At 43.3% G+C, this 21686-nt stretch overlaps 1 protein-coding gene across 2 annotated transcripts in view; it reads right to left on the bottom strand.

Moving 5' to 3' along the window:
* THADA (THADA armadillo repeat containing) overlaps window positions 1–21686 on the bottom strand; it is a 930763-nt gene that overhangs the window by 187192 nt on the left and 721885 nt on the right. For both annotated transcript variants that reach the window (XM_077485673.1, XM_077485674.1), the window contains exons 34-35: window positions 20913–20985; window positions 13376–13520 (exon numbers count right to left, since the gene is read on the bottom strand). In XM_077485673.1, coding sequence (XP_077341799.1) covers window positions 13376–13520; window positions 20913–20985 — 218 coding nt within the window. The remainder of the gene's footprint in view (window positions 1–13375; window positions 13521–20912; window positions 20986–21686) is intronic.

Here is a 21686-nt window from a genome sequence, read left to right as displayed (position 1 = left end):
CAAATCCCAACAACAGAGCTATTGTATTCTCACTGTCAGCAGAGGCGGCTGATGCCATAATATCCAAAGTTTGTGCTGCTGCTGCAACCATAGACTAAGCTTGGAATGCGGCTCAGAGCCAGGAATTCCATTCCCATGATCCACAGGTGAAGGGGTGCAGGCTGTCAGTATGCCCATCCAGAAAGATATGTGCTGTGAATAGAGAAATTAGCACTCTCACAACCAGCCAGCATAACCTGTGTATAAAGGATCAGCTTCGGCCTATATATCTCTGCTAAGAAACCATGCCCCCGAAAGGCTAAACCCCATCCACCGGGGGTTTGGTGGGTGGACAAAATGCATCAGAAAGTGTGGTTTCTTGGCAGAGACATGTAGGTTGAAGCCGATCCTTATACACAGGTTATGCTGGCTGGCTGGGGGAGCGGCTTGTTTTCTATTAATTGGATGCAGCCTCTGTTCAACCAACAATTTTCAATTCAAAGGATGTTGGATGGAAGGCTGCCCCCCATGGATCAAAAGTTTACCTGGTTCATCAGATCCTCGCCTCCAAAAATCAAAAATCAGTGTATGAACAGCTTTAGGTATGCTAGGCTCTGCAATCGGTCAGCAGCTCAGAACATAACAGTGACTCTTCCACTACTTTGCTTTAGGTTACACCATGTGCAATTGAAGCAGAAGCCAGTTATCACAGGAGTGTGTAGATTGATCAAAATGTAATGTCACCCTTCCGTAACACCCTAAAACCATCATAGACAGGTGGAGAATGGGCATCGTCTATCTTCTCAACCATACTTCTTCATGTGTTTTCTCTAACACTAATGGTGCTCTTTAAGGTCAGCGTTTACAGCTATATTATAATTCCAAAGGCCAAACTCCAATTACCCTTCCAGACAATAACCCAGAGGAATCAATTCAGCCATGTAATTGGCTTGCTTAAGCCAAGTTAAATGCGATGTAAGCAAATATTGGTTTGTTTTGTGACATGGAAAATCAATTACAAGTAGGGTGGAGGTATAGCACCCCCAGCACATATGTACAGGAGCTGCATACAGAACATCAACCAGCTTCGGCATTGGATTCAGGCTTCAGCAGAGAAGCCTACCCAAGGGAGGATCAGAAAATAAAAGGTCACCATGCTGCAAAGATATGACTAGTTCCTTGGGATGCGATAGGCTGATTTCTCCAAAATGCTGGTCCAAGCAAGAAGGCATCATATGTGTATATATGAAATTAACACAAAGCAGTAAGTATAGTAATTTAGGTTTAATGTGTACCTGTAATTTTGTAGTAGGCGTTGTCCTACAAAGCTAAGGGAAAATAAATAATGTTATAACTAAGCACCCTTTAAAGGACAGTTATCACAAAAGTATTTTCTTACTGTGCCTATGTTCTTCTTGAATTTGTTATGGTTGCATGCAGGTTTCCAAATGTGCAGTGCCATGTTTGTTTAGGTCTGGTTCTGGTTCTTAGGCAGAATCTAGGCCTATTCTGAACCAGCAGAATCAAACATTTTTGAGGGCAACCCCCCCAGCTGACTTCTAGCTCCCATACATACATGTCAGGACTGTCCCTCAAACGTGCCTTCAAGCTTTCCATTATCCTGGTTAAAATAAAACTATAAGCAATATTTTTATTTTATTTTTCTATTTTGGATAGAGTAAGGGAGGGTCATAACCCCTGTCAGTTTTTTTTTTTGTCCGATTGTGAAGGTTTACTTCACTTCCGGTCTCACAACCAAAGCAGAAAGCTAGAGGAAACACTTGCAAAGCAGAGGAATCCATTGGGGACCCCCAGGTCACCAGAACTAGTGTCCCCATTGGAAGATTTCACCTCTGTTACTTTTATGGGAACAACCCAAAATTTGGGATTTTTTTTTTTACTTTGAATGATAATGGTAACCAGTACAAATAGAGAAGGTGAATCTCCATAACGAGGGCCCGGACAGCAATACAAACTGACAAGTGTTCTAATCCTTCTCTACTCTATCCAAAACTAAAATAAATGTTTTGCTTTTAGTTGTACATTAAGACTCAAGAAAGACCCAAACATGGAGCCCTGGATTAATGTGTTGAAGGCAACTTTGTCTATTAAATCGGAGTTCCACCCAAAAATGGAACTTCTGCTTTTTGGAATCCCCCCCCCCCTCCGGTGTCACATTTGGCACCTTTCAGGGGGGGAGCAGATACCTGTATAATCCAGGTATTTGCTCCCACTTCCAGGCATAGATAGCCACAGTATCCCCGGATATCTATGCCATATCCGGCGCCTCCTCTGTCCCTCCTGCCTGGGAGAGACACAGGTCCTAAAAGTAGGGACCAGTGGGATCGCACATCGTGACTCATGCATGCACAGTAGGGAACCAGGCTTCACTTCCCGATTCCCTTACCGAAGATGGAGATGCCTCCACCTGAGACCCGAGGGACAGATCGGCTACGGGAGATGACATTGTGGGCGCCCTGGACAGGTACAGTTGTGTGAAAAAGTGTTTGCCCCCTTCCTCATTTCCTGTTCCTTTGCATGTTTGTCACACTTAAGTGTTTCGGAACATCAAACCAATTTAAACAATAGTCAAGGACAACACAAGTAAACACAAAATGCAATTTGTAAATGAAGGTGTTTATTATTAAAGGTGAAAAAAAATCCAAACCATCATGGCCCTGTGTGAAAAAGTGATTGCCCCCTAAACCTAATAACTGGTTGGGCCACCCTTAGCAGCAACAACTGCAACCAAGCGTTTGCGATAACGTGCAATGAGGCTTTTACAGCGTCCTGGAGGAATTTTGGCCCACTCATCTTTGCAGAATTGTCCTAATTCAGTTACATTAGAGGGTTTTCGAGCATGAACGGCCTTTTTAAGGTCATACCACAACATCTCAATAGGATTCAGGTCAGGACTTTGGCTTAGGCCACTCCAAAGTCTTCATTTTGTTTTTCTTCAGCCATTCGGTGGTGGACTTGCTGGTGTGTTTAGGATCATTGTCCTGCTGCAGAACCCAAGTTCGTTTCAGCTTGAGTACACGAACAGATGGTCGGACATTCTCCTTCAGGATCTCTTGGTAGACAGCAGAATTCATAGTTCCTTTTATCACGGCAAGTCTTCCAGGTCCTGAAGCATCAAAACAGCCCCAGACCATCACACTACCACCACCATATTTTACTGTTGGTATAATGTTCTTTTTATGAAATGCAGTGTTCCTTCTACGCCAGATATACTTGGACACACACCTTCCAAAGAGTTCCACTTTTGTCTCATCGGTCCACAGAATGTTGTCCCAAAAGTCTTGGGGATCATCAAGATGTGTTGTGGAGAAATTGAGACGAGCTTTGATGTTCTTTTTGCTCAGCAGTGGTTTTCTCCTTGGAACTCTGCCATGCAGGCCATTTTTGCCCAGTCTTTTCCTGATGGTGGAGGCATGAACGCTGACCTTAACTGAGGCAAGTGAGGCCTCCTTGGACGTTGTTGTGGGGTCTTTTGTGACCTCTTGGATGAGTCGTCGCTGCGCTCTTGGGGTAATTTTGGGCGGCCGGCCACTCCTGGGAAGGTTCACCACTGTTCCATGTCTTCGCCATTTGTGGATAATGGCTCTCACTGTGGTTCGCTGGATTCCCAAAGCTTTGAAAATGGCTTTATAACCCTTTCCAGACTGATAGATCTCAATTACTTTCTTTCTCAATTGTTCCTGAATTTCTTTGGGTCTCGGCATGATGTGTAGCTTTTAAGGATCTTCTGGTGGACCTTACTGTGTCAAGCAGCTCCTATTTAAGTGATGCCTTGATTGTGAACAGGTGTGGCAATAATCAAGCCTGGGTGTGGCTAGAGAAATTGAACTCAGGTGTGGACAACCACAGTTATAGTATGTTTTAACAAGGGGGGCAATCACTTTTTCACACAGGGCCATGATGGTTTGGATTTTTTTTCACCTTTAATAATAAACACCTTCAGTTACAAATTGCATTTTGTGTTTACTTGTGTTGTCCTTGACTATTGTTTAAATTGGTTTGATGTTCCGAAACACTTAAGTGTGACAAACATGCAAAGGAACAGGAAATGAGGAAGGGGGCAAACACTTTTTCACACCACTGTACATGTCCTTATTTTAAAAATCAGCAGCTGCAGTATTTGTAGCAGCTGACTGTTAAAAAAAAAAAATTAAGAAAAAGTGGCGGAACTCCGCTTTAAATGAAGATCAGCATTCATTAAAAAAAAAAAAAAAAAAAAAACACATTACAAGTCTGGTGCTCAACCAATGCACTTATATAGCTCAGTCCCTGAACTAGCCTCGATTTTTTAGTTGCATAGCACTGATGAAAGAAAAAGACCACTTCATTGTGTAATAAAATATGTCTGCACTACTGGTTCTTTGGGCTGTACCCCTCATCTTATTCATGGCCTATACTTTTGTCCATACAAAGCTGTGCCAGGAGTGGTGCAAATTATAGATGGGGCTGGCACTGATATTTTAACCACTTGCTTACTGGGCACCTATACCCCCCCTCCAGTCCAGACCAATTTTCAGCTTTCAGCGCTGATGCACTTTGAATGACAATTGCGCGGGCATACAACACTGTACACAAATTACATTTTTATAATTTTTTTCCCATAAATAGAGATTTCTTTTGGTGGTATTTGATCACCTCTGTGGTTTTTATTTTTTGTTAACATTTTTTAAAAAGACTGAATTTAAAAAATATATATATTTTTTATATTTTGTTATACAATTTTGCAAACAGGTAATTTTTCCTCCTTCATTGATGTACGCTGATGAGGCTGCACTGATGGGCACCGATAGGTGGCAGTGATGGGCACTGATGAATGGCAGTGATGGGCACTCGTAGGTTACATTGTTGGCAGCACTGTTAGGTTGCACTGATTGGCACCACTGGTGGGCATTGATAGGGGGCACTCGTGGGCATTGATAAGTGGCACTGGTGGGCACTGGCAGGTGGCACGCGGTAGGTGGTACTGGTGGGCACAGATGAGGCAGAATTGCCTCTTTCTCTTCGGGGCCGATGTCCCTTGCATATAAGCCGGTGATCAGCTTTTTTTTCTGCTCACGCTGACAGCCGGGACCGCCCCCCTTACTCGGATCTGTGATCACACGAGTCTCAGTTACTCGGTGATCACAGCGCGTGCCCCCTGCAGAAGCGTGCAAAGGGGAGGCCGCCATATGACGGCCTTCCAGAAATTCAGGTCCGCGCTGTGGCGGTCATTTTACTATAAAGCGGACGCCAAGTGGTTAAAAACAGAAGCAAGAAAAAGCCAGAAGCCAGGCAAGTTTCATATTATAATCAAATTATATACAAAGCCTTCACCCAGCCTGACCAGATTTGGTGCTATGACAGTTCTCCGGTATGGGGGTGGAGCTTTAGGGTGCCTTTACATTTATTAGAAGGGGAACACCAGTAATCTACATCTCTAAGAAAGGTGTGTGTGTCCGAAACGTGTCAGCACGCTGTAAGTGCATTAGTCAGGTCACCTGATGCCATACTGGTCGAAGAATGGACTTGTTATGCTAGTTACTTCTGTCTTCTGTGAGTATCCATTTGGCTTTTTGGTTTCTTTTACAAACAAGTATTGGGTAATGTGCTAGGAGTTTTCACCCTCCTGTGTGTGTTTCACTGTGTGCAGGGGGGGTACCTCGAAGAATTGATGCTGGTTTGAAGCCAAACGGTAGGCAAACCAAATATTGGTTTGGTTTAGATTTTTCTTCTGTTCGCTCACTTTGCATTTTGTAAGCTGATAACAATAAGCTATTGAAATACACTCGCTGGCCTCTTTATTAGGTACACCTTGCTAGTAGCGGGTCTTTTTGCCTTCATTCTTCATGGCATAGATTCAAGAAGGTGTTGGAAACATTCTTCAGAGATTTTGGTCCATAGTGACATGATAACATCACGCAGTTGCTGCATATTTGTCGGTTGCCCATCCATGTTGAAAATCTCCCTTTCCACCACATCCCAAAGGTGCTCTATTGGATGAGATCTGGTGACTGTGGAGGCCATTGGAGTACAGTGACCTCATTGTCATGTTCAAGAAACCAGTGGTGAGATGATTGGAGCTTTGTGACATGGTGCATTATCCTGATGGAAGGAGCCATCAGAAGATGGGAACACTGTAGTCATAAAGGGAGGGACATGGTCAGCAACAATACTCAGGTAGGCCGTAGTGTTTAAATGATGCTCAGTTGGTACTAAGGGGCCCAAAGTTTGCCAAGAAAATATCCCTCCCACCATTACACCCCCACCACCAGCCTGATCTGTTGATAAAAGGCAGGATGGATCCATGCTTTCATGTTGTTTAATTCTGACACTACTATCTGAATGTCGCAGCTGAGATCGAGACTCATCTGACCAGGCAATGTTTTTCCAATCTTCTATTGTCCAATAGAATGTGCCACTTGTAACCTTAGTTTCCTGTTCTTAGCTGACAGGAGTGGCACCCAGTGTGGTCTTTTACTGCTGCAGCCCATCTGCTTCAAGGTTTGATGCTTTGTGCGTTCAGAGATGGTATTCTGCATACCTTGTATGTAACGAGTGGTTATTTGAGTTACTGTTGCCTTTCTATCATCTCAAACCAGTTTGCCCATTCTCATCTCATCTCTGACATCAACAAGGCATTTTCCTCCAAACAACTGCCGCTCACTGGATATTTTCTCTTTTTCAGACCATTCTCTGTAAACCCAAGAGATGGTTGTGTGTGAAAATCCCAGTAGATCAGCAGTTTTTGAAATACTCAGACCAGCCTGTCTGGCACCAACAACCATGCCACGTTCAAAGTGACCTAAATCCCCTTTCTTCCCCATTCTGATGCTCGGTTCGAACTTCAGCAAGTTGTCTTCACCACATCTAGATGTCTAAATGCTTTGAGTTACTGCCATGTGATTGCTAATCAGCCAATTGGTGATACTATGCACTTGAACAGGTGTACCTAATAAAGTGACTGGTGAGTATATATATTTTTTTAAAGCATTCTTAGAGCCTGTTCACACTGAGGCAGCACGACTTGCAGCGCGACTGCCTCAGGCGACCGGGATCCGACTTTAGCGGCGGCTTGTGAAATGACTTCTGTATAGAAGTCAATGCAAGTCGCCCCAAAAAGTCGTACAGGAACCTTTTTCTAATTCGGAGCGACTTGAGTCGCTCTGATTAGAACGGTTCCATTGCATAGAGCGGGTCGCGACTTGTCAGGCGGCTAAGTCGCCTGACGGGTCGCCCCTGTGTGAACCGACCCTTACCTTAAGGCTCGGTTCACACAGGGGCGACTTGTCCAGGCGACTTCGCTGCCTGACAAGTAGCGCCCCGTTCTGTACTACGGAACCGTTCTAATAGGAGCGACTCGAGTCGCTCCGACTTAGAAAAAAGGTTCCTGTACTACTTTTGCGGCGACTTCGGGCGACTTGCATTGACTTCTATACAGAAGTCGTTTTGCAAGTCGCCGCTGAGGTCGCGGCAGGTCGCGGCGCTGCAAGTCGTGCCGCGTACTGTGTGAACCGAGCCTACAGCATTTCTTCACACCTGCCTACACTTTTTGCACGGTACTGTACACCTATAAATAGACTATACTTTACCTTTAAAAAAATGCCCTTAGTCACATGCAGTAAAACCTTCATCAGTAAAGTAAGTCAATGTCCAATTCTCCAGTCCTTTCCACCATGCCGTGTGCTAATCAGCGCCATGTCTGAGTTCCAGGACTAGTAAAGCCGGAGGGATCCCTCGCAGCCTAGTGAGAGCCTTTTAAATTTCACACCACCTAATGCCAATTCCGTGAGGTCTAATTTATGATTCATGCACAAAAACGGCTTACCGTCACTTCTAGGAATCTCATGTTTGACACGCTTTAATCAGGCAGCATCAATTAAAACTAATAACTTTTGGGAAACTGACTTTGGCACCGTACCAGTCAGCGCTGCAATTACATGCCGGAGCATAAATTGCTGTTAGCGATTTTATTTACCTAAAACAGTTGGTGACTTCATCAAATCCCAAAGCCACCTGCTGAAAATTCCCCTAGTCATACTGGTTCAGGTCTGAGCTGACATTGTTAGCCGGCTATGTCATCAGACTCTCATCCGTGGGGTTTATCCTGTCTTGTGTGTTTGCATTTTATTAAATATAAAAGAGAGAGCGAGACACACACACATTTATAAATGCAACCCCGCATGTAATTTGCAGTTTGCATATGCATCTTGCGTGCAAAAACTTTAGCTTTAATCTTCAGGTCTGATTTACTACCGAAAGGGGCAGTTTTAGTTTTTTGTGATCGTGCCGCCAAATAATGACTGTACCCTCTTTTTTTTTATCAGTTGTTTATGGATAAAATTGACTTTGAGGATTGTAACAGAATGTAGAAGTGCTAAGAAACACTTAAAGCAGGGGTCTCAAACTGGCGGCCCTCCAGCTGTTGTGAAACTTCAAGTCCCATCATGCCTCTGCCTATGGGAGTCATGCTTGTAACTGTCAGGCTTGCAATGCCTCATGGAAATTGTAGTTCTGCAACAGCTGGAGGGCCACCAGTTTGAGACCCCTGACTTAAAGGGTAACTGTACTTTCGTGGGGCAAATAAAGAAAAAAATGATATAGCGTGTACAATTGCAACGCAAGTCATATTGTGATCGAATATTATTAAAAATTACCTTTCCTTTTCAATCTGTAGCCACTGTAATTTTCTATAAATGCAAAGCAATTTGGCTACATGAAGTTGTTCTGTACACAGAGTGTGTACTGACCACTCCCCATAAACATAATTTCCTGCTTGTGTGATTGGCTCACCAATTTTCCCAGAAGTCTGCACTAAGAGACAAGTCAGAATTCAGGCATCCCCTGCAACAAAAATGTAATTTTTGGTGAGATATTTCCATTAGGAACATGTCTAAAGGGATGCAGGCCCAGCAGCTTTCCTCATTAGTGCCCTGCAGCTGTCACAGCTGACTGATTATTATGAAACCACTCCCATTAGACCCAGAGGCACAGACAAACACAAAGGGATTTCTTAAGAATAACAAAAGGTAGGAGTCTGCAACAAAGGTTGTTATAATCCTTGCACTGTACATAGATCACCCAGGGGGGAATGTTTTTATTCTTAACAAAGTTATGTTTGAAATACACGTAGATAAATTCATTTTTATAGCAGCTAATTTAATACCGGAATTTGCTCCCAGCACGGTGGAAAAAATCCTGAAGGCACTCAAGACCTTGCAGTCTGGTAAGACGCCAGGGCCTGATGGCATTCCTGTCGAATTCTACAAACAGTACACTGCAGATCTCGCCACCATACTGCATACTCTGAATACGGCTGAATTAACAAAGATGGAGGAACTCCCCAACACTATGAGAGAACCAGTTATAGTGGTGATCCCCAAGCCAGAGGAGGATCCATCCTTATGCTCTTCGTACCGCCATATCTACCTATTGAATGTCGACACCTAGTTTTTGGCTAAAATTCTGGCCAATAGACTGAACACAGTTATAACCGCACTGATACACCCAGACCAGATGGGTTTCATGCCAGGTAGGGGAACAGACATCAATATTAGACAACTCTTTACCCATATTGATAGGGCTTGCATGGAAACGGCAGGGATGGTGGCCTCACTGGACGCGGAGAAGGTTTTTCGACTCCGTCAAGTGGGACTACCTGTGGAAAGTACTCTCCAATTTTGGGTTTGGCCCAGGGACTATGAAATGGATGCTGTATGCCAGCCTGAAAGCTAGAATCAGCACTAACGGCTCCATCTCGGAGGTGTTCGCACTGGGCCAAGGAACGTGACAATGGTGAGTGAAGCCTCTCCCCAGGATGTTTGCCCTAGCACTGGAACCCCTGGCTATACTGCTTAGAGCGGAGGGGAGGGTTCGGGGGATAGTGGTGGCGCCAATCAAGGAAAAACTGTCCCTGTATGAGAATGATGCCTTATTATATCTGGCAGATGCCTCATCATACATACAAACAATTCTGTTCCCGTTGCACACCTCGGTTCCTCAAATTGCGATGCACACCGCTGAAATGGGTAGATGAGTTCACTTTAGAATTAGTGGCAGAACGGAAGAGTATGTGGGAAATCATATACAACCTCTTATGACACAACTGATGGTCAAATGTGCGGCCTGGCGTTCCCTCCCCCTAACACCTGTAGAAAATGGTTTACTTGCCAAAATACCTTCAGAAACACCACATCACATATCCCCAAAACCTTCTTCAGGAGGTTGGAGGGGCTGCTGATTTGCTTCGTGTGGGCTGGGAGACCCCCCAGAGTGGCGAAGCAGATATTGTATCTCCCTATGTCGGGAGGAGGTCTGGCGCTCCCAAACTTCCAACTATACTATTGGGCAGTCGTCCTTGTCACGGTAAGGTGGTGGTTCTCCTAGCCCAGACAGAACCCAGTGACCTCATTAGAGGCGGCTATTCTGGGTTCCTATGCAGCCTTCAGCAACCTTGTATTCCGAGGCCTGAAGGCCAATCCCCTTATAACATTCCTCATGTGGACCACGGTGAGGGTCTGGCAGGAGGCCAGGGTAAGTTTTAGGCAACATGTCTCCCCACATACGCCCTTATGGGGTAAGCCTATGCTACCACATTTAAATAGTATCCCAGACCCCTCTCTGTGGGCCAAAAAGGGGATGAACACATTGAAACATAGTACTCAATGGCAGACTCATGTCCTTCCAGAAACTAAGATAACTCTACTTAATAACGGTCTCTTTCAAGTTCAGATATTGGCAGTTGAGACATGCCTTTGGGGCTCAATTAACTGAACCTTGACCCTAGAGTCAGACTCTATTGAGCGCCTCCTGATCCCCAGCGTGATGGGGAAGCCTCTCTCCTTCCTGTATTTATACCTAACAGTTGCATATGCCACCAAACTAACTAGATCCTGGGATAAATGGAGGATGGATATTCCATCCCTGGGTGAGGAAGAATGGGAGCAGTGCCTTTCCACGTTTATTCCCTCCACGATTGCAGCTAAAGACAGATTTGTACAACTTAAGTTTCTACACAGGGCCTATTACACTCCACAGAAATTGGCTCACATTTACCCTCAACAAGACTGAAAAGCTCAAAGATGCAAACAAGAGATAGGAACGTTCTGGCACATGGTCTGGTCCTGTCCAAAACTCTGACCCTATTGGACAGCTGTAGCCTCCACACTGAGTGAGATATGTGGGACAAAGGTGCAGATGGATCCTCAGGTTCTACTACTAAGCCATATTGAAAACATAGAAGGGGATAGATATTTTAAACTATGTTTGACCTTCACCCTATACTATGCCAGATGGGAAATACTGCTAAAATGGAAGTCGGTGGAACCCCCCTACTCACGCTTCTTGGTAGAGCTCCTGTACAGACTCAGATATGAAAGCAGACAACGGCAGGGGAAGTTTGATAAGGTATGGTCCACATGGATAGATGCCTGTGGCTAATCTCTGGCCTCCCCCCAAGAGTACTGATGGATAAATCATTCTCCGCTCCCCCCCACCTCTTTTTCACCCTACCCCTTCTTATATAACTTCTATATCCAAGGGTATACAAGATGACACAGTAATAATGGACAGGAATGCTTACCAAAGATAGATAGGGATTTGACGCACCTGGGCTAGATGATGCTTGATGGGAGGCAACTCCCTTTAGGAAATCGAATTACTATTGCCTCTACCTGTATGCTGCTGTACTCCTAGAAACTGATTGTACTGTAATGCTGAATTGTCTAATAAACTTTTCTATTAAAAAAAAAAACAAAAAAAACCCCCCAGAAAACAAAAAGTACAGTTTTGATAAATGGCCCCGACACAGTATAAGATCACACACAGAGGGATATTTATCAATTCTTTCACACAAGATGCTAAACAGAAGCGGTGAGACACATTTACTATAAAGTTGCAGCTTGATTTATAAATTCTTCCCTCTGCTGCTGCAAAGTAGCACTGCTGCAGAATAAATCTGTCTCATTTCTGCCTTTGCAAATTTGTCTCTGTTGGCTGCCAGGATTTCAGGTGCAGTGGTAAAAAAACAAACAAAAAAAAAAAAACGGTTGCATAGACATTGCTAAATGAAAATTATCCCGATTTTGATCTAATGCTGCCTCTAATATACATAAATATATAATAATATTTTACACATGAGGGGCTGATAAAATCTTTCTCTTTTCTGGATCTGGAATATGCAAACTGACAGTATCCGCTCATGATGGACCTAGTGCAGGGGTAGGCAACCTCGGCCCTCCAGCTGTTTTGAAACTACAAATCCCATGAGACAATGCAAGACCCTGACAATCACAGGCATAACTCCTAGAGGCAGAGGCATGATGGGATTTGTAGTTTCACCACAGCTGGAGTGTCGAGGTTGCCTCCCCCTGATCTAGTGTCTATGCTACGTAGGGCTAGGACAACAGGTGGGCAAAGGGGGGGAGGGGGGCTACTGCCCTGGGCGCAGTGGGGATTTCTGCGAGAAGGAGGGATTTGTGCTAGGAGGGTGAATTTCTGTTAGGAAGGGGGATTTGTGGTAGTAGGGATGACTGGGGGCATTTGTGCTAAGAGGGGAAATTACAGGAACAGGATTAGTGCTAGGAGAAAGGATTTGGTTGGGACTTGTGCAGGGAGTGGGGGACTTTTTTTTGGAGGGGGGTATTAATGCTCAGTTTTCAGAATTCATGCTGGGAGGGGGGTATCTCAAGCAAAGCAGGGTTTTATAGAAAAAAAAGATATGACTGTCCTTCAAGTTATTTCCCACATACTGTCAATTATTCAACAATGCATGGCTGTGATCATCTTTTTTGTAGCTCTAGAACGCGTCATGTCATTGGACGGTGAATGCTGCTGATAACGACAACACGTTCTTAAAGTGGAGGTAAACCCTCCTATTGTTTTCAGCCAAGGAAGCTGCCATCTTGGCCTCTGTTTGATCTACAACTGCCATGATGCTGCACATGTGATCAGCTATGACACCAGCCATTGGATGGTTGACAGTTTGATTGAGAGGACAACCAATGGGAGAGTTGCATTCTTGGCATGTGCCGGAAATGTAACTGTTTTTTGAAAGTGTTAAATGGACGAGTTGACTTCCACTTTAATTTCAGCCATGTTGGTGCTTGATTTGGTTAGCACCATACAAATGGGCTCAGTGTGTCTGTTGTACTGATTTAGAACCTGTTGTAAGTTGGGATTTCCCTTTAAACAGACAAAATGGTAATTTTTGTGTGCAAAGGATGTACTATTTCTGCCTACATATAATAAATGGACTTCAAGCCTTTATTTAAGCTCACCCTGATGACCTTCGTGAGGAGGGAAAACAGAAGATGACATAGCCGGCTCTACATTCCATTACAGGTCATGCAGCAGGTCTCTCCATAAAGAACTACACCACCAACACATATTGTACTCTTACCCAGGACTGGAAGATGATTCGTCAGTAAATGTGGAGTGATATGGACTAGAATCTCAGCCGCTGCCAGTTTCACTTCAGTCTGGAGTTCATCTCCACAGCAGTGAACCATGAGTGTCACCCAATCCTTCAACTCTGACTCAGTGGCCTGTGGAAGAGAGATGGGTGTCAGATGGCCCAGATGAGGCATGCAACAGTGAGTCAGCCTCATAAATCTTTATATGTGTCAGCATATAATGTTTGGAGGTTCATGATAAAAAGCAACACTTAACAAAAAAGTCATTTTTCATGGCATTCATTTTTATCTCATTAAAATGAGAATAAATGGATGTTGGGTACAGCCACCTCCACCACACCACCAGAAGTTCAAAACATGTGCAGAATTTCAATGTAAGTAAACCCAAAAGATATGACACCACTAAGTGTACAGAAATGATGAATTGTCAGTCCAAAATAGAAAATGATTAGCCGACTGCATTTCTAACAGAATAACAAGTATTTTTCTGTACTTTCAGGGCCTTTCATTGGAAAAACAAAACTGGGATATATGCATGCACTGCAGAGGTACACTGCAAGTGGATTTTAACTCAAAACTAACAAAAGCCTTATATAGTCATAGACCAATCCTATGTGGCAATATAAAATGTAACCTTTATTTCAGTAATCTAAAAGTACACTATATTATCAAAAGTATTGGGATGCCTATTTTTACATGCATATGAACCTTAATGGCATCCCAGTCAATATTGAGTTGGCCCACCCTTTGCAGCTATAACAGCTTCAACTCTTCTGGGAAGGCTGTGCACAAGGTTTAGGAGTGTGTCTATGGGAATGTTTGACCATTCTTCCAGAAGCACATTTGTGAGGTCAGACACTGATGTGGACGAGGCGGCCTGGTTCGCGTCTCCGTTCTACTTCATCCAAAGGTGTTCTATCGGGTTGGGGTCGGGACTCTGTTCCTCCACCCCCAAACTCGCTCATCCGTGTCTTTATGGACCTTGCTTTGTGCACTGGTGTGCAGTCATGTTGGAACAGGAAGGAGCCATCCCCAAACTGTTCTCACAAAGTTGGGAGCATGAAATTGTCCAACATGTCTTGGTATGCTGACACACTAAGAGTTCCCTTGACTGGAACTAAGGGGCCAAGCCCAACACCTGAAAAACATTATCACACCATAATCCCCCTTCCACCAAATGATTTGGACCAGTGCACAAAGCAAGGTGCATAAAGACATGGTGAGCGAGTTTGGGGTGGAGGAACTTGACTGGCCTGTACAGAGTCCTGACCTCAACCTGATAGAACACCTTTGAGATGAATTAGAGCAGAGACTGTGAGCCAGGCCTTCTCGTATAACCTCAGTGCCGGACCTCACAAATGCACTTCTGGAAGAATGCTCAAACATTCCCATAGACACACTCCTAGACCTTGTGGACAGCCTTCCCAGAAGAGTTGAAGCGGTTATAGCTGCAATGGCTGTGCCAACTCAATACTGAACCCTATGGGGCGAAGACTGGGATGCCATTGAAGTTCATGTGCGTGTGTAAAGGCAGGGTGTCACAATACTTTTGGTAATGTAGCATATGTTTCATGTCCATAAATGTAAATTCCTATAGAGTGAGGTAAAATAAATATATTATACATGTTTTAAGTGCCTCCAAGTAACATAAATCTATATAGATGTCAACTTGTATAGCAAACAATCAATATGTATGGGACATAATGATAGAGATATCTCAATATCAATGGTACTATCATAGGTATACCCTAAAACAGTTCTAATATATAACTGGGCATACTTACCAGTATGGACTTAGAGGATGCGAGTGGCGCCTATCACTGTCCACCTGTCCCACCATGAATTGTACATTAACAGAGAAAGAATGGAATAGTGTCTAAAAATCCTATCTCACTCAGAATGTGAAACTCTCTCTCTGATGGCCTATCAAGGCCTATCTCTCTCAGATATGTAATGTGGGTCCATAGTCAACATATCCAAAAAAAAAATCTTCTCTAGTAAAATATCAATGCCTTGGCAGGCATATTTTTGTACCTCACACCAGCAAAAAAGGAAAAAAGATTGCAGAGGAAAAGATCTTAAATCATGTGACCCCCAAGAAAAAAGCAAGGGAAAAGTATATGCTCCCAAAAGGACCTTAAACCTTACATGTTTCACTCCTATATTAGAGCTTCGTCAGAGGTAAAAATAATTAAGTGGTGAGCAAGAATAACGTGAATAAAACTGATCCACCCAGTTACACGGTGAAGAAAAAAAATGGCCAATTGGGCACAAGGGGCCACTCACATGTATAGGGGCACAAGTAGGGAGAGAGAGAGTGCACTATGTTGAATCCTTTTTCTTTTCTTTTTTTTTTTTACAAAAAAGGTATTGCACTTTTATATAAAAAGAAGTTAATGTGGCTTTGGTAACCAGACAACACACCGCATGATAACTTCAAATGCTAACTCCGCTTGACATGTTTCGCCACAACGCTGTGTTGTAGAAACGCGTAGGAAGAGTTAGCATGTGACGTCTTCATTTAGTGGCACATTGGCTGGCTCCCGCCTGATTTTTATCTACATTTATGTAAGAGCAATACCTTTTATTTAAAAACAAAAAATTGTTTAAACATTGCACTAGGAATTGTACGATCCCTACTTAGCCCCTATACATACGAGTGTTGATCAGCAGAAGTCAGAGAGGAGGATGTGACCTGTTCTTCCTATATGAGAAGTGTATTATCCCCATCAATTCAAGTCATCCAAAGGCTTTTGACAGTGAGAATATGGACCTTGTCTTTGAGATAGCAAAAGCACATTTGATCTCTGTAACTCGAGATCATTATGATCTGGTAAGAGGCCCTTTTTATTTAACCACTTCCCGACCAGCGCACGCCGATGTACGTCGGCAGAATGGCACGGGCAGGCATATTGGCGTACAGGTACGTCCAATCTTCAATGCCGCCCTGCCATCGCGAGTGCGCCGCCGGCGGTGCGCTCGCGTGCCAGTCGGGACCCCCGTAAGTCCGGTCGCAGGTCCCGCGGACTCGATCGCGGCGGGCATACCCGCGATCGTCTCACGGGACGGCTGAATGGAGGAAATGCCATGTAAACAGCATTTCTCCATTCTGCCTAGCAACTAGTGACGCTGATCTCTGCTCCATGTGATTGGAGCAGAGATCAGTGTTCACTAAATGAAAGCCCAACCCCCCCACAGTTAGTAACACACCCCTAGAAACACTTAACCCCTACACTGCCACCCACTGGTTAACCCCTTCACTGCCAGTGTCATTTACACAGGAATCACTGCATTTATATAGCAGTGATTACTGTATAAATGACAATGGTCCCAAAAATGTGTCAAAAATGTCCGATGTGTCCCCCACAATGTCGCAGTCACAATAAAAATCGCTGATCGCCACCATTACTAGTAAAAAAAAAAAAAAAAAATAATAAAAAATTATTCATAAAAATGCTATAAAACTATCCCTATTTTGTAAACGCTATAACTTTTGCACAAACCAATCAATAATCACTTATTGCGATTTTTTTAACCAAAAATATGTAGAAGAATACCTATCGGCCTAAACTGAGCGAAAAAAATGTTTTTTTATATATTTTTGGGGGATATTTATTATAACAAAAAGTAAAAAATAATGCGTTTTTTTCAAAATTGACGCTCTATTTTTGTTTATAGCGCAAAAAATAAAAACCGCAGGGGTGGTCAAATACCACCAAAAGAAAGCTCTATTTGTGGGAAAAAAAGGACGTCAATTTTGTTTGGGAGCCACGTCGCACGACCGCACAATTGTCAGTTAAAGTGACGCAGTGCCGAATCTCAAAAAGTGGTCTGGTCTTTGACCAGCAAAATGGTCTGGTCTGTAAGTGGTTAAGGAGCACTTTTCAGTCCTGGAGCACTTTTCTCTACATTCATTTATGAGCACAGAGCACTTTATTCACATACAAATTATTATGGACTATTAGTTTACATGAAATTCAATTATTTGGATGGTGACTATTGTGGTTATCAATTTATATTTTTATTTGTTATCACAAGAAGTTGATCATGTTTGATTGAATATTTATGAATTGCATAAGAATTAAAGGGACAGCACACTTTTTTCACACTATACATTTTATGCGAATATTCAAAACACATTAGTTTCAGTGGTCTCTAGTATCCCATCAAATGAATGCAAGAGTTTCCTTTTTTAATTTTTGTTACCTTGACATACTCTATAGCAGGGGTCTTCAAACTATGGCCCTCCAGTTGTTCAGGAACTACAATTCCCATCATGCCTAGTCATGTCTGTGAATGTCAGAGTTTTACAATGCCTCATGAGATGTGTAGTTTCCCAACAGCTGGAGGGCCGTAGTTTGAAGATCCCTGCTCTATAGGCTACAAACTGGTATTTGCATATTCTATTGCCCTTAGCCAATAAATAGCGTGATTGTTGATTCCCTTTATAAATACCTGAAACAATAACTGTAATAAATACCTGTAACAATAATAACAAGTAAATAATCTCTATTACGTGCGTACCATACTATATATGTTTATTTATACTTTATATCAGGGATAGGCAACCTCGGCACTCCAGGTGTGGTAAAACTACAAATCCCATCATGTCTCTCCGTCTAGGAGTCATGCCTGTGACCGTCAGGGTCTTGCAATGTCTCATGGGACTTGTAGTTTCACCATAGCTGGAGGGCCGACCCCTGTTTTAGATACTAGTTATGAATTGGGGAGACTGCCATTTTTGTTTAGCTTGCTAGAATTGGCATATGGACACACTGTTCACCTTCACCTTTGGTGTCTCTGCTGCTTTAAGGAGGAATGGGCTACCTCCAGGCATACCCACCCGCAATTTAGCCATTGCTGTAAATGCTCCAAGAAGGAGCGTTGTGCAAAAAATGTGTTTTTAATGCAAATTGTTAGTTTTTTTTTTTTTTTGCTGGCTACATAATATATATGCAATGGGAAATGATTGTGTTGCGTTTGTTCAAAGACCTTCAGCGTGCAAATTGCCTTTTAAAAGCTGTTTGGAGCATCTGCCATTTATGTTTAGTTTGCATATAATTTCTGAATTCATCCAAGGCTAAAGCTGACCATACACCAGTAGATTTTTGAATGAACGTTTGTATAAATATTTGTACTTAGAAAATTCTTAGCATGTTCAATAACTTAACCAATGTAGTTTGACAGTACTAAAGCCAGCAATACATACAGTAGATAGAACTGATGCCGGTTCAGCAGGGTCTGGCCAAATTTCAATCCATGTAAGGGCAGGCATCTACCGACTGTCTTCTGAATGACCACTCTGTTGGGTTTTTCCCAATCAGTGCCACGGATTAGTATACTGTGACTACAGGGAAGTCTCCCCACTGTCAGAATACAATATCTCAGAGGCAGTGGTGGCCGGTGTTAATTTATTTGGGGGGTGGGGCAAACAGTAACCCCCCCGGTCAGGTGGGTCTGGTGCACTTACCCTATGGTGGGCATTGCTTCTCCCGGGTTTCACCGGCGGCTTCTCTTGCTCGGGGCGGCTTTTACTTCCCCTGCTCTCCTCGGGCATCGCAGCGTTTTCCGTTTCCTCCCTCCTCTTCGGCAGCCATTTGACACTCTTCTCTTTCCGGCCAATTGGAAAACAGGTCTCAGACTTGCTTCTGATTGGCCGGATTGAGGTTCAGGGTTTCAACAGCGAATGTGCATTTGCTGTTGCAACTCCTGCGTGGGCTCCTGGTGCAATGCTCTGCACACAAGCCCATCCTATTTTGAAGCCTATTAGAGCCTCTGGCTCTAATCAGGTGCTTAAAAAAACACCCCTGCTGTTGTAATTCATGCACCATTGTCCTGAAAGGGGCCAGACGCATGAATAGGGACTGGCAGGGTCCTGTCAATATAGTGCCCGTGGATAGAGCATGGGGGTGGTGGCCGTGAATAGAGGTGGAGGCGCTCTGGCACCACTAATGGACGGACTGCCATTGTTCAGCAGAAAGGATTCCACCTCAAGTGTATGGATGGCGGAAGTTTTTTGGGCGTTTCTATGCGTGTTTTTGAGCTTTGGGGTTTTCTATTAGTCAAAAAAGAGAAAATATAATCATTTGTTGCTATGTTTTTCAGCTTGTTCATCCACTTTTATTTTTTATTTTTTTTGGGGGGGGGGGGGGTCAGGAATAAAGTTGTGGAGAAGTTTAAAGCAGGGTTAGGTTATGAAAAAATATTCCAAGCTTTGAACATCTCACGGAGCACTGTTCAATCCATCATCCAAAAATGAGGAGTAGTCACAACTGAAAACCTACCAAGACATGGCCGTCCACCTAAACTGACCGGCCGGGCAAGGAGAACATTAATCAGAGAAGCAGCCAAGAGGCCCATGGTAACTCTGGAGGAGCTGCAGAGATCCACAGCTCAGGTGGGAAAATCTGTCCACAGGACAACTATTAGTCGCGCTCTCCACAAATCTGGCCTTTATGGAAGAATGGCAAGTAGAAAGACATTTTTTGAAATAAAGCCATAAGAAGTCCCATTTGCAGTTTGCAAGAAGCCATGTGGGGGACACAGCAAACATGTGGAAGAAGATGCTCTGGTCAGATGAGACCAAAATTTTACTTTTTGGCCTAAAATCAAAATGCTATGTGTGGCGGAAAACGAACACTGCACATCACCCTAAACACACCAACCCCACCATTAAACATGGTGGTGGCAGCATCATGTTGTGGGGATGTTTTTTTTCCGGCAGGGACAGGGAAGTTGGTCAGAGATGATGGGAAGATGGATGGAGCCAAATATAGGGCAATCTTAGAAGAAAACCTGTTAGAGTCTGAAAAAAAAGACTTGAGATTGGGACGTAGGTTCACCTTCCAGCAGGACAACGACCCTAAACATACAGCCAGAGCTACAATGGAATGGTTTATTTAGCTCAAAGTATATTCATGTGTTAGAATGGCCCAGTCAAAGTACAGACCTAAATCCAATTGAGAATCTCTGGCAAGGCAATTGTTACTCACAGATGTTCTCCATCCAACCTGACAGAGCTTGAGCTATTTTGCAAAGAATGGGCAAAAATGTCCCTCTCTAGATGTGCAAAGCTGGTAGAGACATCTCCAAAAAGACTTGCAGCTGTAATTGCAGTGAAAGGCGGCTCTACAAAGTATTGACTCGGGGGGGCGCTATACAATTGCCCTCCACACTTTTCAGAGATATTTGTAAAAAAATGTTGAAAACCATTTATCATTTTCCTTCCACTTCACAATTATGTGCCACTTTGTGTTGGTCTATCACATAAAACCCTAATAAAACGCATTAACCTTTTTGGTTGTAACTTTTGTTGTAAGCTACTTGAGGGCAGGGACTGATGTTAATGTACTATATACATTTGAAATAATGCATAAATTGATAGCGGTATATAAGTACCTGTCCTAAATAAATAAAATAACTAGTAGATTGGTGGTAATGACGGCTTGGCTTACAATAGATTGACACACAGATGGAAAACTAAGAGCTACCTGCCGCACAGCAATGTTCTAGGCTTTGCCTTACCTCCTTGTCCTTCCCAGCAAGACTGATGACCAATCGAGAGGAGAGTCTTAACGCTGAGCTCTGGATTTCCACACTGGAAAATACAAACAAAACAAAATGATGTATTAAAAAAGGAAAAAAAACAAAAACAAAAATGTGTCAATTCTTTTAAAGAGGCTGAAGAATGTCAGAACCATAGATGGCCTCCTAACCAAGGAGACAACGCAGAGGTTTCAGTTCTAGTTAGTTGAATCACGTCCTGGCTTCTGCATCTTCCCATAATTCTAATGGCAGGACATAGTTGCCAGAATTCTAAGATCTACCCAACTGTGCTACTAGATGGTATCAAACACCCCTAGTAGATTCTCCATTATTTAAAGGTTATCTAAAACCAGCCCTTTTTTTATAGCTAAAGTTAAGCTTTACCTTCTTGCACACTGTAATGGCCATACTTTATTCAATTGTATTATTCAATTTCCTTTAGATTTACCTTCAACTTTGTAGTGTAAAGGCCTGCCTTCTTGGATACAAATTGAAAGTCTTTAGGTTTGACCTCATATTATATGGTTTTGGTAAATCTAAAAGGAAAATTGTATAATGTATGGCCAGCCTTACTCTGATTTCCCCACATACTGTGAGCTTTTCACAGTATGCATTAGAAGCTACAGCAAGTAATTTCCTGTCTGGAGGACATCCAGGGTCATCTAGCTCTATCCTCCGAGCCGACACGTCATAAAAAGCATTTTGATATTTGCATAAACCCTCCCAAGGTCCAGTCCACTGCATGCATCATGG

This window comes from Lithobates pipiens, unplaced genomic scaffold (genome assembly GCF_037356315.1).
Source record: "Lithobates pipiens isolate NorthernLeopardFrog02 unplaced genomic scaffold, aLitPip1_a1.2 Scaffold_18, whole genome shotgun sequence".
NCBI classification, from domain to species: domain Eukaryota; kingdom Metazoa; phylum Chordata; class Amphibia; order Anura; family Ranidae; genus Lithobates; species Lithobates pipiens.
Note: the sequence above shows the minus strand (reverse complement) of the source record. Positions and strands in the feature narration are given on the sequence as shown.